The sequence below is a fragment of the Doryrhamphus excisus genome, chromosome 2 (assembly GCF_030265055.1).
Source record: "Doryrhamphus excisus isolate RoL2022-K1 chromosome 2, RoL_Dexc_1.0, whole genome shotgun sequence".
Lineage (NCBI taxonomy): Eukaryota > Metazoa > Chordata > Actinopteri > Syngnathiformes > Syngnathidae > Doryrhamphus > Doryrhamphus excisus.
In genome coordinates this window covers 16,040,876-16,056,177 of record NC_080467.1, presented here as the reverse complement: position 1 = coordinate 16,056,177, position 15,302 = coordinate 16,040,876, and the positions used below count along the sequence as shown (strand labels likewise).

The 15,302-nt window shown below is 41.0% G+C and overlaps 1 protein-coding gene across 13 annotated transcripts in view; it reads right to left on the bottom strand.

Annotated features, from left to right (window-relative positions):
- Nucleotides 1-15,302, bottom strand: part of tjp2a (tight junction protein 2a (zona occludens 2)) — a 35,240-nt gene that overhangs the window by 3,923 nt on the left and 16,015 nt on the right. For 8 of the 13 annotated variants that reach the window (XM_058062326.1, XM_058062281.1, XM_058062244.1 and 5 more), the window contains 16 exons: nucleotides 14,849-14,902; nucleotides 10,037-10,161; nucleotides 8,608-8,710; nucleotides 7,738-8,512; nucleotides 7,506-7,609; nucleotides 6,129-6,282; nucleotides 5,199-5,310; nucleotides 4,767-4,900; nucleotides 4,601-4,679; nucleotides 4,356-4,506; nucleotides 2,991-3,099; nucleotides 1,327-1,546; nucleotides 1,007-1,194; nucleotides 845-940; nucleotides 691-770; nucleotides 310-520 (listed from right to left, as the gene is read on the bottom strand). In XM_058062326.1, the coding sequence (XP_057918309.1) occupies nucleotides 310-520; nucleotides 691-770; nucleotides 845-940; nucleotides 1,007-1,194; nucleotides 1,327-1,546; nucleotides 2,991-3,099; nucleotides 4,356-4,506; nucleotides 4,601-4,679; nucleotides 4,767-4,900; nucleotides 5,199-5,310; nucleotides 6,129-6,282; nucleotides 7,506-7,609; nucleotides 7,738-8,512; nucleotides 8,608-8,710; nucleotides 10,037-10,161; nucleotides 14,849-14,902 (2,695 nt within the window). The remainder of the gene's footprint in view (nucleotides 1-309; nucleotides 521-690; nucleotides 771-844; nucleotides 941-1,006; nucleotides 1,195-1,326; nucleotides 1,547-2,990; nucleotides 3,100-4,355; nucleotides 4,507-4,600; nucleotides 4,680-4,766; nucleotides 4,901-5,198; nucleotides 5,311-6,128; nucleotides 6,283-7,505; nucleotides 7,610-7,737; nucleotides 8,513-8,607; nucleotides 8,711-10,036; nucleotides 10,162-14,848; nucleotides 14,903-15,302) is intronic. The other 5 variants (XM_058062253.1, XM_058062271.1, XM_058062318.1 and 2 more) reach the window with 1 other exon arrangement.

Genomic DNA, 15,302 nt, shown 5'->3' with positions numbered 1-15,302 from the left:
ACAATGACATAATATTTGCAGAAAATTATTAATAAATGTTAATTAAAAAAAGTGATATTGAATAATTCCTCACGGCACACCTGACGATTTCTCACGGCACACTTGTGTGCCACGGCACAGTTGTTGAAAATCACTGCTGTATGTGACCTATTTCAGCTCCTATAGCTTTAGTTTAGTTAGCTTTAGTTTTTAAACATTGCTTGGAGTCCAGAAAAAACAGCACTATTACAAGCACATAGCCTAAAATACATTTAGCTACTGCAACTGCATCGACTTGAATGAGGAGCTACTTCCGGGATTGAAACCTACCAGTGAAAAGGTGGGAGCAGGTCTTCCTCAACTTGACTGCCTGCTCGTAAAGTTTGCGTGCACTGCGGTTGGATCCAGGCAGGAGGCGGTTCCTCATCGCCTTGACTCCCTGCTTGCTGTCAGGGTTGAGGAAAATGACGATGGGATACCACTGGGTGTAATTCAGGGTGTCAACAGCTTTAGGCGTCACATCCAACAGTGCGTGACTTTCCTGAGAAATGGAAAAAAAACACGATTGTTGGAGTACACAAAAACTTTTGAAAAGTTGTATACTTTGCTGCATCAATGTTGGTGTAAGCTATTTTTTATTAATCAAAACTGCAATGTTAGTCCCAGCCCTATTGATCAGCATCATCAAACTGTATTGATAGAATACAATACCTGTTCAATGATTTGTCGGATTGTGTTCAATCGCACCACTCCGGATGATTTCTCGCTTCCAGCATCCTTTGGCTCAGTTTCTTTTAAAAGGAAAATAAATAAAGGTGTACTGTTTTTCCATCATAGAGACAATCACCACCGTTTCGACACTTACTCGCAACAGTAAACTCATTCGGCATGTCGTTGGCCAGTTTCTCATTGACAGCATCAGAAATGGGCCCAAAGATCACCACAGGTCTCTTGAAACCAGCTGGAAATAATACAAAGCAAACTGTCAGTGACATTCAAAGACTGGGACATTCAATAATTGGGCCACCTTCACGCAGGACCACTCTCTCATAGGCTGGGAATCGCGTGGCAACTGGGGTTGCACTCAGATCCTCTCGACTCTTGCGAAGATCTTTTTTCTTCGCTGCTCTTTGTCCTCGCAACCTCCAGAAGTCTCCTCGGTCATTGCCCGATGCAGCTCGTGCAGCATTCTGGACGTTGGCCATTTGCTCTGCTCTGTGATGCAAAAACAAAGTGGATACGACAGTTGTATTTTCATCTTTCCACCTGGCATGTGAGCAAATTGGGCTTCAGCCTGATTTGAGGCAAGCTGCTCCATATTTCCGTCAAGATTAAGACTGAACCGACCTGCTCTTATTGGGAATGATGCCTTTCTCCAGCAGCTGGTTTTCTTTGTTTGTGCGCACTGCCAACCAGTTGCCCAGCTTGCCGTCATATAGCGTGTCTGTAACTTTAAAAATCTCTCCTCTGGCGAAAGGAAGACTCTGAGGGGCTTCTTTTTCATACTCAAAGTGGGTCCTGATGAAGAAAGAGTCACCTCTACCAGAGGCCAAAATATCTTTGTAAACTGAAAAACAAAGAAATGTAAAAGTCTAATCAGTCTTTTTAATGCATCCGTATGCACAAGCATGCAAAAAAAAACATGGGGAGGAGGCTGTAAATACACACTCAATGTGTGAAGGTAACCCACCTGACACCAATAAACAAAAATAGCTATTCCACAGCTTTGCTTTTGGTCTACCACAAGCTTTGCTTCCCGGCCCTGCACTATCCTCGATCTATTTCAATATTTCAATTACGGTTTTTAACATTATTAGCACCCTCTAGGCATGAAATAACACCCCATAGTCAACTTTACACTCCTATTACCCAATATAGCCGACATAATAACAGAACACAAGCCATATAAAACACATGTTAGCATTGCGACAGTTCCTTCTTCTTCTTTTTTTTTTAAATGTCCTATTCTAGACAGTACTTCATGTGGTGGCGGCTGGTCACAACTAGTGACCAGTGTACTAAAATACCATCGCAACATTTTTTAATTGTATGCTTGAAAATGTCCAAACACACACAATATCTTATTGGAAATGAAGCATCTAATACTTCACATGGTTTGTTCGACCTTCGGTCTCGGGCTGATACTGACACTTGGGGGCATGATACCTGGCCTGATACCAGACAAACCATGTGATGATCTTATTATCACATACTATTTAATCATGAGCTTTTGATCACGTACTATTTAATCAAAAGACCATTTTGTTTCCTGAAAATGTACAGTTTATTACATGTATTATATCTAAACAGTGTAAACACAACAATTGCAAAAATATTTCAACAATAATATTTTATCAACAGTCTTATCTTATCAATGTCTGACCATTAATCCACAAGTTCCATTAATCTAGTTTGGGTTTTTTGGTGACTGGAGAAGCACTAGGCACTAAGCACTCGTGTGCTGTTCTCTGATTGGTTGTTTCATGGGCACGATACCAGAGCAGCACGCTCTGAGTGGACAGCTACGGGGGCTGATACTGGACATGGTTAAACTCTATATTTTATCAGTATCACTGCCCTGGGCTTTGACACAGTATCATTTCGGCCTTTTCCCGTATCATTCATGGGCGGTTTCTAGGGTACAGGGCCAATTAATACTATAGTATGTGATAATAAAATGTATCAAAATGATGCGACTCAGGCGGATCAAATGGCCAAGAAAACTATTTACAGTGACAGATGAGCACAAACTCTGGCCAACTAATGAAAACACCATTGTGCAAGTCCAGACATTCATCACACAAAGCAAAAAAAAAAAAAAACCAACAACAAAAAACGGGGCTGTATAAATGGAAGCAGGCTTCAGCTTGCATAGCTGTTCTCCGCTTGGTCCTAGTGCTCAACACATCCTTTAAGATAGCATAAAATTGTTTTTGGATGGTAAAAATTACATGAGACAAAAACTGTCTCCTCCCCCCACAATTACGTTTGTGATATCTTGAGATTTATACCTTCAGGTTTGCTCTGAGAGAGTATGGTCACATCTTCACCCTTTGGAATCTCCAGGAGGTAAAGGACTGCATCCTCACGAACCATACCCCTAAAGTCCATGTTGTTCACCTGAGATGACAAAATGTAACTGTGTGGAGAATATGCTTAAATATTTGGACTATATATCAATAACAATAAGAGTTCAATTCCATCCTCTGCCATCTGTGTGGAGTTTGCATGTTCTCCCCGTGCATGCGTGGGTTTTCTCCGGGGACTCCGGTTTCCTCCCACATTCCAAAAACATGCTAGGTTAATTGGCTACTCCAAATTGTCCATAGGTATGAATGAGAGTGTGAATGGTTGTTTGTCTATATGTGCCCTGTGATTGGCTGCCGACCAGTCCAGGGTGTACCCCGCCTCTCGCCCGAAGATAGCTGGGATAGGCTCCAGCACCCCCGTGACCCTCGTGAGGATAAGCGGCAGAAAATGAATGAATGAATGAATTATAGTTGTCATAATAGAAATATTTCTCAGAAATATTTCAGTATTGAACAAAGCAAAATTTGTTCTCAATCAGAAATCACTCCACACGCTTTATTGCTCTCTGGTTCTACCATATATTACTTATTGTGTGGAAATATGGGCTAACACAAATACTTCAACTTGCTGATATAGTTCATCTTCAAACAGCTAAAATAATGCATTAGGCTAAAAACAACCAATTAGCTAAAAATGTCATCCAATACTTCTCTACAAGAGAGGAGAAATATGATCTCAGGGAAGAACTACATTTGAAACACTTACGTATATGCTAGGACTACGTTATGCTAGCCATAGCATTTCAGTATGTGGAATCAAACTATGGAATGGATTGAGTAAGGACCTCAAACAATGCACAACGATGAGCCAATTCAAGAAACAATACAAGCAGTTGATGTTTGCTAAATACAAGGATGAAGAGTCTTGAACCAGTCATGATGTGCTATATATATCACTATATTGACACTTACTATGGTATACTACATTATGTCATTGGATGGTCATATCACCTTGTACTTCGGTACGAGGTGCATTATTAAAAAAAACAAAAAAAAATCTTAAACTGTATTATGGAAAGCAGGAAGTGAACAAATGTAACAGTTACTGATTGTAAAAGTACCAGATGGAGGGGTAGGATTTAATAAGCTTTGCTTCTTCCTACTCCTTTTGGACATGTGGAACTGTGAACTGATTATGTGATGCACTCAATTGTAATCTGATGCATGTTCAAATGAAATAAAACCATTACCATTACCATAATAACAATATTTGTGATAACATATTAGAATTTGTATTGAGTCAACTGAGTCATTTATTAATATATAGTGTATATAAAAAAAACTCACCTTTACAATTTGATCTCCTGTGTGGAGACCTTCCTGTTCAGCTGCACTATCTTCCTGAACCCCAGCAATGAAGATGCCAACATCATTTCCTCCTGCAAGCCTCATCCCAACACTGTCACCTTTCTGAAAACGCACCATCACAGTGTTCGGCCTATAAGAAGCAAACAAGACCCTGTTTGTAAAGTAGAACACTGCCAAAAATAATAGGATTCTTATATATGTATGACAATATCTGATATACTAACCCGTACACATCCAGGTCCTCTATGCTTGGCTTTAGTGGCACCTTTGGAAGAGTGTGAACTTTCGGGGCGACGGCTATCGCTTGCAGTGCGGAAAAAGAACAGAAACAAGTAAATATTTTGCTTTACATTAAAGTATATTTCACATGAGATGGAGAAACAGATTTACTTGGTGGTGTTTGTGGCCGTGGCTCCTCCCTTTCAGGAGGCAGTGGGGGTCCATCTTCCACAGCTTTGTCATGACCTCGGAAGGGGGTCGGCATGGCGCCCATTTTAGCCAGCCTGTTTGGTGGGTCCTCTCTACTAACAAAAGAAATTAAATTGATTCATGTCTACAGGTGAAAGACAATTTTAATCGACATTATAGCAATTGGGCTGATGGTCTCTGAGCTTAGTTAAACATAAACATAATCCTGCATTATCCTGATTTGTACTGCATTACACACACTAATACATATTCAGACATTGTCGCAATGATGGCTCACTGATGGATCACTATCAGGCCTTGAACAGATATTTTGAATGAGTAAAATATTTCCCAAAGCTGAGTGTTTTTTTTTGTACACTTAATAAAGGATTCAAGGATTTGACAACTGCATACCTGGGCTTCTCTCTGAGCCTCTCATTGGAGGAATGAGAGGAAAGGTCTGAATGATGGCCCCGTCTGTCATCTTGTGGGGAGTAGGAGCGGTAGGACTCAATCTCAGATATGTCTGCAACAGCCCAGGTTAAAAAGAAGTTATTGTGGTGTCATCGTTTACTCTTAAATACACCGATGCATGTGTAAATAGACAACTTATGGTCCACAGTTTCAGGTCATACAAAGTCCAGTAGTTCCACTAATTACATGCATTATCAAAGCTTGGTTGCATACACATTTTATAGAAAAATACAGCACTTATTGATTTTTTTAAGCAAAAGAACCACACGACTGGTATGGTGTGAAACCTAACATGATGAAATTCTGTCATATCCAATAGCTGGATTATGGTGGTGGATTAGTTCACCCTGCCAAAGGCGGGTGAGAACCTTCTCTCTCTCTCACACACATACACACACACACACACACACACACCCAAAAAGAGACAAAGTGGGTCACAGGGCCTCTGGCTATTCCACCCTCCCTGCAGATGTTTGGTGAGCAAAACATCCATTCACACCACTTATCTAGATTGGAACAGACCAATCACAGTACTACATTTGGTCATGTGACATTAAAACTAGGTATAAAAGCGAATTCTCATGAAGGTAGAGAGGAAATTATTTGTAATCTCCCCTTAGCTCATAATGTTTTGCTCTTTTTTTTGTTTGGTGAAAACTCTGATGGTAAAGAACACTATAAACTGATGTGGAAGTACACTTTTTATTCAGTGATGGGAAAACAGATTTGATGGAGAAATACAGTACAATAGTAATAGTTCCATACTTGATTGTGGCATAAGTGTTGAGGTTTATACATGAGGAGGATAACCACACATTTGCCTTTACACTGGATAGGACCTGCTGCTTTTCAGTTTCAAATATCTCTCACCATCAAGCTCTGAGTCGCTGTCGACCATCGGGGGGACTCGGATCAGCACTTGCTGTCTGTCTCTCTGAACCACCAGCTGCAGCTTCCCACGCGACTTCTCAATGAGCTTCCCTGCGTCGCTCAGGGACAAATTTTCAGTCACCGTACCGTTGATCTGACAGGAAGGAGGACATACATGGTTATTACATCATTAAGGAGCAATGTAGACATGTATTCATTGGGCTGTAGAAAGGTAGAATAAGAATTAATAGAACAGAAAATATTCTATGCCCCACTCCTTGGCTGCCTCATGTCGACAGAAGCGGTTGTCAACATAATCGGTTTTCGACCATTGCCAGGCATAAGGAGAATGGCAGTCTGGAATGGTCTCTTTGTATCGTACTGCCAATTTAGACATTTTAGATGAAGGGCAATATGATCCGGATATATTGGATTTGTACACAGTAAACAGTATCTTTAATGCCGTTAACATTGTTTATCAAGCGTGGCATTTTCTTTGTAGCTTTATGTAATACGGACAATATTTGGGACAGTGACATTTAGGGGTGTCACAAGAGACTGGGTCTATGAGAATGAGACAAGACAAGATTTTAACATTACTTCATTAAAAAGTACATGACAATATATTGCAATATACTAAGTGAATTTTGACTATGTTACCTTGCATGAGGCATGAGGCTACTCTCCTCTGTACTGTATATATTTCCTACCGGCCTCACCTCCACCCATCAAGACAAAGAGACTGTATGACTGACAAAAGGGTTCACTCTATTCATGCCATTGTTCTATGGATAAAACACACCATGGTGCTGAAACCAGTGCACAGAGTGAACTCTCTTCCTGCCTGTTTGGAGGCAGGAGACAACGAAAACAGACACGCATGCACATGGCCGGGAAAATTATCCAGTTTGGCGGACCAGTGGTTAGCACACAGGCCTCACAGCTAGGAGACCCGAGTTCAATTCCACCCTCGGCCATCTCTGTATGGAGTTTGCATGTTCTCCCGGGTTTTCTCCGGGTACTCCGGTTTCCTCCCACATTCCAAAAACATGCTAGGTTAATTGGCGACTCCAAATTGTCCATAGGTATGAATGTGAGTGTGAATGGTTGTTTGTCTATATGTGCCCTGTGATTGGCTGGCGACCAGTCCAGGGTGTACTCCGCCTCTCGCCCGAAGACAGCTGGGATAGGCTCCAGCACCCCCCGCGACCCTTGTGAGGATAAGCGGTAGAAAATCAATGAATGAATTCTCGTCCCTGGACTAGTGCCCACAAAACGTTTTTTTTCTGAATTAGACTTGCCAGATCTTGTGACACCCCTAATGACATTTGATTAAAACAGTAAAGCAGTAAAACAAGTAAATTGATAGTAAAAAACCTTGAGGATGATGTCTCCTTCCTGTAGGTTTCCGTCTCTGCTGGCAAGTCCTGTGCTGGTCATCTCTTTAATAAAGAGCTGACTGCCCAGACGAAGGCCATACTCTGGAACATAAACAACAAACATGTGATTTTCATAGACAAGAGGTGTGAATTAAAATATAGTATTATTCAATTTCTCTAAGTTCTTTGCTGGATGTGTCGAGTCTACCATGGTTGATTTACTATCTCACCTTCGTTTGGTCGGTTCTTGAGCAGCAGCACATTCAGAGGTTTCTCCAGTGGCTCCAGTTCTCTGGCGTGGCGTGGCATAGGGATGGGCATCGCGGCAGGTGAAGGCGAGCGATCCAAGCGGTCCCTGCTACCACCCCGCTTCAACGGCTCGTCATATTTTCTTGTGTCGCTCGTGACTCGATCTCGTCCTCGCTCGATGCTGTGGTCACGTCCACGGCTACGTCCCGGGCTATGACTGTCCCGTCTGTAGCCCAGGTCGGGGCTGTTGGTGCGGTCGAGCATGCGTTCGCTACGATAGCGTCTGTCCGGACTGTAGTCACGGTTGAGGGCTCGTTCGCTGCGGTATCGCCGATCAGGACTGTGATCTCGGTCTAACATGCGTTCGCTACGGTATCGTCTGTCTGGGCTGTAGTCACGGCTGAGTGTATGCTCACTTCTGTGATGGCGATCAGGGCTACGTTCTCGGTCCAACGTACGACCTCTGCTACCATCTCTCCTGTACTGCTGGTCTGGACTCAAGTCTCTCTCCGTACTCCTGCCCCGGTCGTGTCGGTCATAGTCTCTGTCGTATTCACGCTCACGTGTTTGGTAGCCAGAATCCATGTAGCCTCCTCTTTCCCTCTCCAGGCTATGGTCCTGCCTGCCACTGTAAACACTGCGGCGGTCCTGGTCGTAGTTGTAATCATCAGTGTAGTCGTTGTTAAAGACCCTATCGTCGGGTGATCCGGGACGATTCATAACATTCACAGGAACCTTCCTTGGCCGCTTGACTGTCTGTTCGTTAACAGAAGATTTCACACCAAACATACAAGTTAAAATTTTGTGGTGTATCCAAATCTTTGTGTCCACCGTGAGACATTACAACTTACAATTTTCGCCACTTTGCCACACTTTCTGAGGGTTTGGACGGCAAAGGAGTGAATGACCCCCTCCATGGGGATGGCATTCACTTGCACCACCCTGTCATTCTCGCTAAACAGAGAGAAATGAGACAAAGATGTATAAATACTGTACATAGTAGTGGTGAAAAACGTAAATTCATTTTTTTTCTAGTCAGAGAAGGCAAGTTGTGTTCTGTCAGTCACTGTTCTAACATATTCAGCGACTTATTTGATCATAATAGATGCCGCAGGACATCACTGCTTGTTATTGATCCGAGAAACAGTTCCCCCCCTTATTCAATACAGCAGTTAGCTGTACACTGACGTGCTGCAGACCCCAGATGGACTACTGTAAGTAGGATGATATAACCAGTTGGAGGAACTTGTCTGGTCAATATTTGTTGCCAGAATACCGTATATTCCGAAGCAGACGTCGATGTGTCAATAAATCCAAGTATAAATTCATTCATTCATTCATTCATTCATTTTCTACCGCTTATCCTCACGAGGATCGCGGGGGTTGCTGGAGCCTATCCCAGCTGTCTTCGGGCAGGAGGCGGGGTACACCCTGGACTGGTCGCCAGCCAATCACAGGGCACATATAAACATATGTATACTCTTTTTATTTACGACATATTGCGCAACTGCAGGGTCTTGAGACACATGCTCACTCGCAAACTAGAGAGCTAGCGACCTAAACGGTAGCCTTCAAGTTATTTCCTTTAAACTTAAATAGCCAAAAACTTACCACTTCCACACGGATAGGGAGGATAACTATTAACAGTTATTTACCCTTTAACATGAACATTAATCAAACGTAATAATTTTTTCTGGGTACATGATACCATACAGCATCCATATCAAACTTGCGCGGGTTGCACTAACATTAAACTTTTATATCAAGGCGGAGGCCTCAAACTAGTGTCCTGCAAGCCACATTTGGCCTGCGGGCCGCGTGTTTGAGACCCCTGATATAGACAAACAACCATTCACACTCACATTCATACCTATGGACAATTTGGAGTCACCAATTAACCTAGCATGTTTTTGGAATGTGGGAGGAAACCGGAGTCCAACTATAAATGAAATGTTAAATTTTTTTCCACAGAAAACATCTCTCCATACGCTGCATGGTAATAATTTATAAATATGTGAAAATACAGGTAAAACAGCACATGTGTGCAACTGCTAAAAAGATCACCATTTTACATTCTTTCTTGATGCTTCACATTTCGCACCGTGTTCGGTGGTCCTTGAACGCACCGTAGTTTTGTGCTATGATTGATACTTAAAAATGCACAGTATTATGGTTTTATGGAGGTATCAAATATTTTTTTTTTGCAATAATCCCCTGTGAAAAGCAGGCATCTACTATACAGTGTAACATTTTCAATAGGAATGAAGGAGCAATATGCACAATAACAAGCCATCAGCTGGTCCTCCTTGTAGGACGTCAGACACGACAATGGATGTCTCGCCGCTCTCTTCATTTGGGTTGTCTCGCCCTCCTGACACGGCGATTCCAAAGCCCATCTTTGGATCCTGACAAACAGCAAAATAAAACATGAAGATAATTTTGAGGTTGGATCCCTATGTGTGCGAGAGAGAAAACAGTCCTGTAATCTCTCATGGCATTATCTTGGCTGTATGTCATTAAAAGGGATTTTTGCCTCTGTAATGACATTCGTGAGCGGTGCAGTCATATATGACTGTACCACAGTTCAAAGCTGAAACATTGTCATCGTCTGAAACATTGTGTGTCATGCGTCGGTGATTAACAACTCTGCGAATTCCTGACTTTGGTATGCTTTCGAATGCCAAGGAGTGAAACGTTTCCATAAAGGTATGGATCGCACAGTAGAAAAAAAAGGCCACTGGCTTCTTCAGAAAATGGTTCAGACTTTCAAAATCTACCTGCCACTGTTCCAGTTTGAGCTGATGAGATTAGTTCAGAGATTTGACAAACCCTTCACTTAATCCCTCCCATCTGCACAAAAAACCCAACAGCTTTCTATTCACACACTTCTATCCACCTCGAGCAGATGGTAGTTTCTCTTAGGCAGCAGAAATGTATTTGTTTGCAATCATTGGATTGAACAACTTTGGAAATTCAAGCAACTCTGTGAAGACCCGAGGAGAACTGAGAGGTTTGAAAATATTTTGACGTTCAAAACAATTGAAAATTCCAAAACACTGTTCCCACTCTTTCCCTGAAATTATTTTCCAGGACATTTTCAGCCCCTGAAGGATTTAAGTTATAAAACACGTTGCTAAATCTAGTGACAAAGTCAATTGGAAGCAATGCGTTGCAGAATTGCTCTATGCAGAAATGCAAATATGATTGGCTGGTAGAGTTATGTACGTGGGGTGCATTAATGTTGCCTAAAAGGTAAAGTGACAACGGACATTCTAATCCCTTTGCATTTGCTTGAGAGAAAGGGAGAAGATAAATAATAATTTTACCAGGACATGTGTAAACCCTTTAAGATGATCAGTTCAAACAACTAAACACAAGTACATGTTATTGTAACACCAATTTTCCAAATTCTGAAAAAAGACCCAAACAGTAATCCTAAAATGAAAGGTCATTAGTCAATTTGTTTAGGAACAAGCAAACCACTAAACCTTGTGTGTGTGAAACTCCTGGAACAGCATTGTCATTGTCCACAGTGAAGCATCACTGGAGGGGGTGGTGAAAGAAGCTCCTGCTCTGAAACGGGACACCTTCAAGCTTGACTGAAATTTGCAACTAACTGTCAAGCATGGTGGTGGTAGCATCATGCTCTGGGGCTGTTCTGCTGTCAGTGGTACTGGCAGACTGCAAAAAATGGATGGAATAAGGAAGAAAATAAAGACTACCCCCAAAAGAGCAGCTAGAAGGCTGAAACTCTGACACAAATTGGTGTTCCAACAGGACAAACGTCAAACACATCAATACTGGTATGGATAAAGAACATTCAGCTTCTGGAATAACCTGACAAAATCTCTGATCTCAACCCTATTCTATTCCCTTACCGTAGGTGAAACATAATGAGTGTGGGTGAAAGGACCAAATGTACAATAAATATAATATATAATATAATAGCTGCTAGAGATGTCCAGTACTGGTCCCAAAGCATCCAACATAAAAAACAAACCAAATCAAACATACTTGCTGTGGTGACACCCCCCTCTTGCCTCTATACCATATATTTTCAATTCAAAGCACAGTTGTGCTATGGGGGTTCACCGGTATCCCTCATTGTGGCCGATTTCTACACTTGGAAAAGAAGGCTCTGGATGTGTCTAGGGGAACAGCACTAGTCCAGACATGTGGATGACACAAATGAGAAGCCTTCACTAAGCACATGAACTCAGTGGACAAAAACATAAAGTTTACACGTGAGGATTTCAAAGACAATAAGTACAATAAACCCACACACAATCACAAATGGTGGTTAGCCGAGCTGGTCTTGTTCCGGAAAGAACAAAAGCAAGGTGGATGAGGAAGAAAAGACTAGCAATAACGCTGTGTCATCCTGTATGGTCAAATCGACACAAAAAAAAAAATCAAACCAACAAGGCACACCAAGGCTCAGTCACCTTGGTTTCTCGGGAATCAATGACCATCATTACACGTTAAAAAGCCATAGCATTTCAGTATGTGGAATCAAACTATGGAATGGATTGAGTAAGGACCTCAAACAATACACAACGATGAGCCAATTCAAGAAACAATACAAGCAGTTGATGTTTGCTAAATACAAGGATGAAGAGTCTTGAACCAGTCATGATGTGCTATATATATCACTATATTGACACTTACTATGGTACACATTATGTCATTGGATGGTCATATCACCTCGTACTTCGGTACAAGGTACATTATTAAAAAAAAAAATGTGTTATAGAAAGCAGGTGAACAAATGTAACAGTTACTGATTGTAAAAGTACCAGATGGAGGGGTAGGATTTAATAAGCTTTGCTTCTTCCTACTCCTTTTGGACATGTGGAACTGTGAACTGATTATGGGATGCACTCAATTGTAATCTGATGCATGTTCAAATGAAATAAAACCATTACCATTACATCTGAATGGAATGCCAATGAGGATGATATCCCCCAAACAACCATTGTTAGCTGGCAGACGCCCCACTCCATTGTATCCTCACGATTGATAAATACATCCTTAACTACTCTCGCTCGTCATACTAGTGTTTGTCTTACTGTTTGTCTTCTTAGACAACCTGAACAGTCAAGGTGCAATCGATTAAATGCCATGGGAAAGGAAGAAGAAGGATAGTTTACTTTGAAACATTTTTGTTTTGTTTTATGTTTTTTGCTCACACAGTCGTCATGGTCAATTACGCAAATTAGACAATAACATCATCACCCCCCTCAACTCACTGCCACCAATAGATTGCAGTCCTGTGGGAAACTACAGTATGTACATGCTTTACTTGATTGTCTCCCAAACAGAGTTATTTAAGACAGGTGAGAAGAGAGTACAAAGTAGATATACAGAGTATAGTGTTAGTGTGACAGCTGGCTGTGGGGAGGTTGAGAACTGGAGGTCAAATGTCTGCAGCAGAAAACTTTTTTTCTACTAAATCTGCTTTTCTGGCTGCAATGAACTGTAGCACAAGACAATGGTCTCTAACCATGATGATTACCTAAGCTTACACCTGGAACCTTCTAGAGGAGAGGCATGAAAAGGAAAAAATAGGTATTGTTTGGGCCAGGAGAAAAAAACAAAAATCATAAGTGACACACGGTCATGAGTCACAAATTCACTGCTGGTCTAAAAATAGTGCAGCATAGTTTGCGGTGTCTACAATTTGTAATTTAAAACAGAAACGGGCACTTAACATGTACGGTTCCACTTCAAATTAAATCAATTAACCACACAATAAATAAAAAAAACCTTGATCATTTTGCCAGCCATGATATATCAACATGCTGATGCATGTTCGTTTTTCTCCTCTCTCTACCAAACAGGCTGGATGACAAGAGGGTTCACTCCATGCATTTGGTTCTGTTATTCAGTCAGTTATTCAGCCTCTTTGCAATTTGCAATCGAGTGAACTACTCGCGAGCTGTGTGTGTCGTGTGCTACACAATCCAATACTTTCTTTGGGCCTGCTGTGTAGAAAACACAATATGATGTCAATTTCAGACTGTTTGCGCATCATTTTGTGACATGAAATAAATAATACAAAATGCTGCAACTTATGTTTCAGTGATTCCCGAAGCACAGGGTCAGGCAAAATGATCTGACACATTTGTAGGTTAAATTAAAGGCAAATAAGATAAGATTTTCGAAAAGTAAATATAATGCAATTTTTTCCATATAATGCCATTTAGTTTTGTTTCTTCATAATGCCATTGTTTTTCGTTTCCTTTTCAGTTGCTGCCATGAATTGGACTGGTTAGCATGGCGCTTTCATTGTGGAAACGTTTATCAAAACAAACAAATCTGTAACTGCAACACAACGAGCGTTCCGATTGTACTTCAATCTTGGTAGACATGATCCCGTACCAGTTCGAAACACCATCTTGTTATGGGTTTCCAACTTCAGAGCTACTGGATGTGCATTGAAAAATGAAAATCTACCGGCCGACTTCGCACCGCCAGAACTGATTTAATTTTTAAAACATAATGACACAGAATGGCATTATATATATATTTTGATAATAAGTTTTACTTTATTTGCCTTTTATTTAACCTACGAATGTGTCAGATCATTTTGCCTGACCCTGTTTAAGACCTCAATATGTACCAAACGCATTTTGCTGCATCCAAAACAAGTACTCTGATAAAACGTTACACCTCTTTAAACGTAAACAGTGTATTCCATACACAATGTTGCTAAAAGTGAATCAAGGAATTGTGTATGCAAAGGAGCTGCCATCTGCATTATCATTTATACCAGGGTAAAGACCGGTACAGCTTTAGTTTAGAAACAGAGCGTTCAGAGCCATCCCTAACTTCTTCCACAGCTCATTTCCAAAGACGCAAACCTCATTATCTGCACGTTTGGCATCATTTAACATGAGAATACAACATTCTAACAACATTTTTAGTTCAGAAAAGTGGAAAAAGCGTAATAGGTCCCCTTTAAAAATGGTACCTGTAGGCTATCAAACATTTGTACAATTTTTTACATGTTCCTCTTTGTGAATCGCTATGGCCATTGGTCCATGTTGAAAAGCAAATGTAAAGGAGGAGATGAGGTGCAAATGGACTCACCCTCTGCAGGGTCACTGTGTACTGCTCCCACACAGTCTCCTCCATGACCGGGTTCTAGAAAGAAGAAGGCAAGATTACCATCAGTGGTTTCATTTCCATGTACAGATTAATAATGAATTATGTGATGTAATGACAAAGCCACTTCATTAGCCTGTGCTGTTACGCAACACGGACCTCTTAGCAAAACAATGACAGTTGTCCGCGGCGTTCTGTCAGCTATCACTTTGAATTACTCAAAAGACTTTTACCCAAAAAGTTCCATACCCATTGTTATTTTAATAATACAATTTCTAACATTAATTATAAATTATATATTAATTCCAATTAATAACATGTAACAAATACTTTGATTTTGTTTATTCAAACATGCCATTTGTGAGGGTTTAGAATTTTTGAAAATGACTTCACTGGCTCAGTTCATGTGAAAATAGCAACATGGATAGTTTTATAAAAG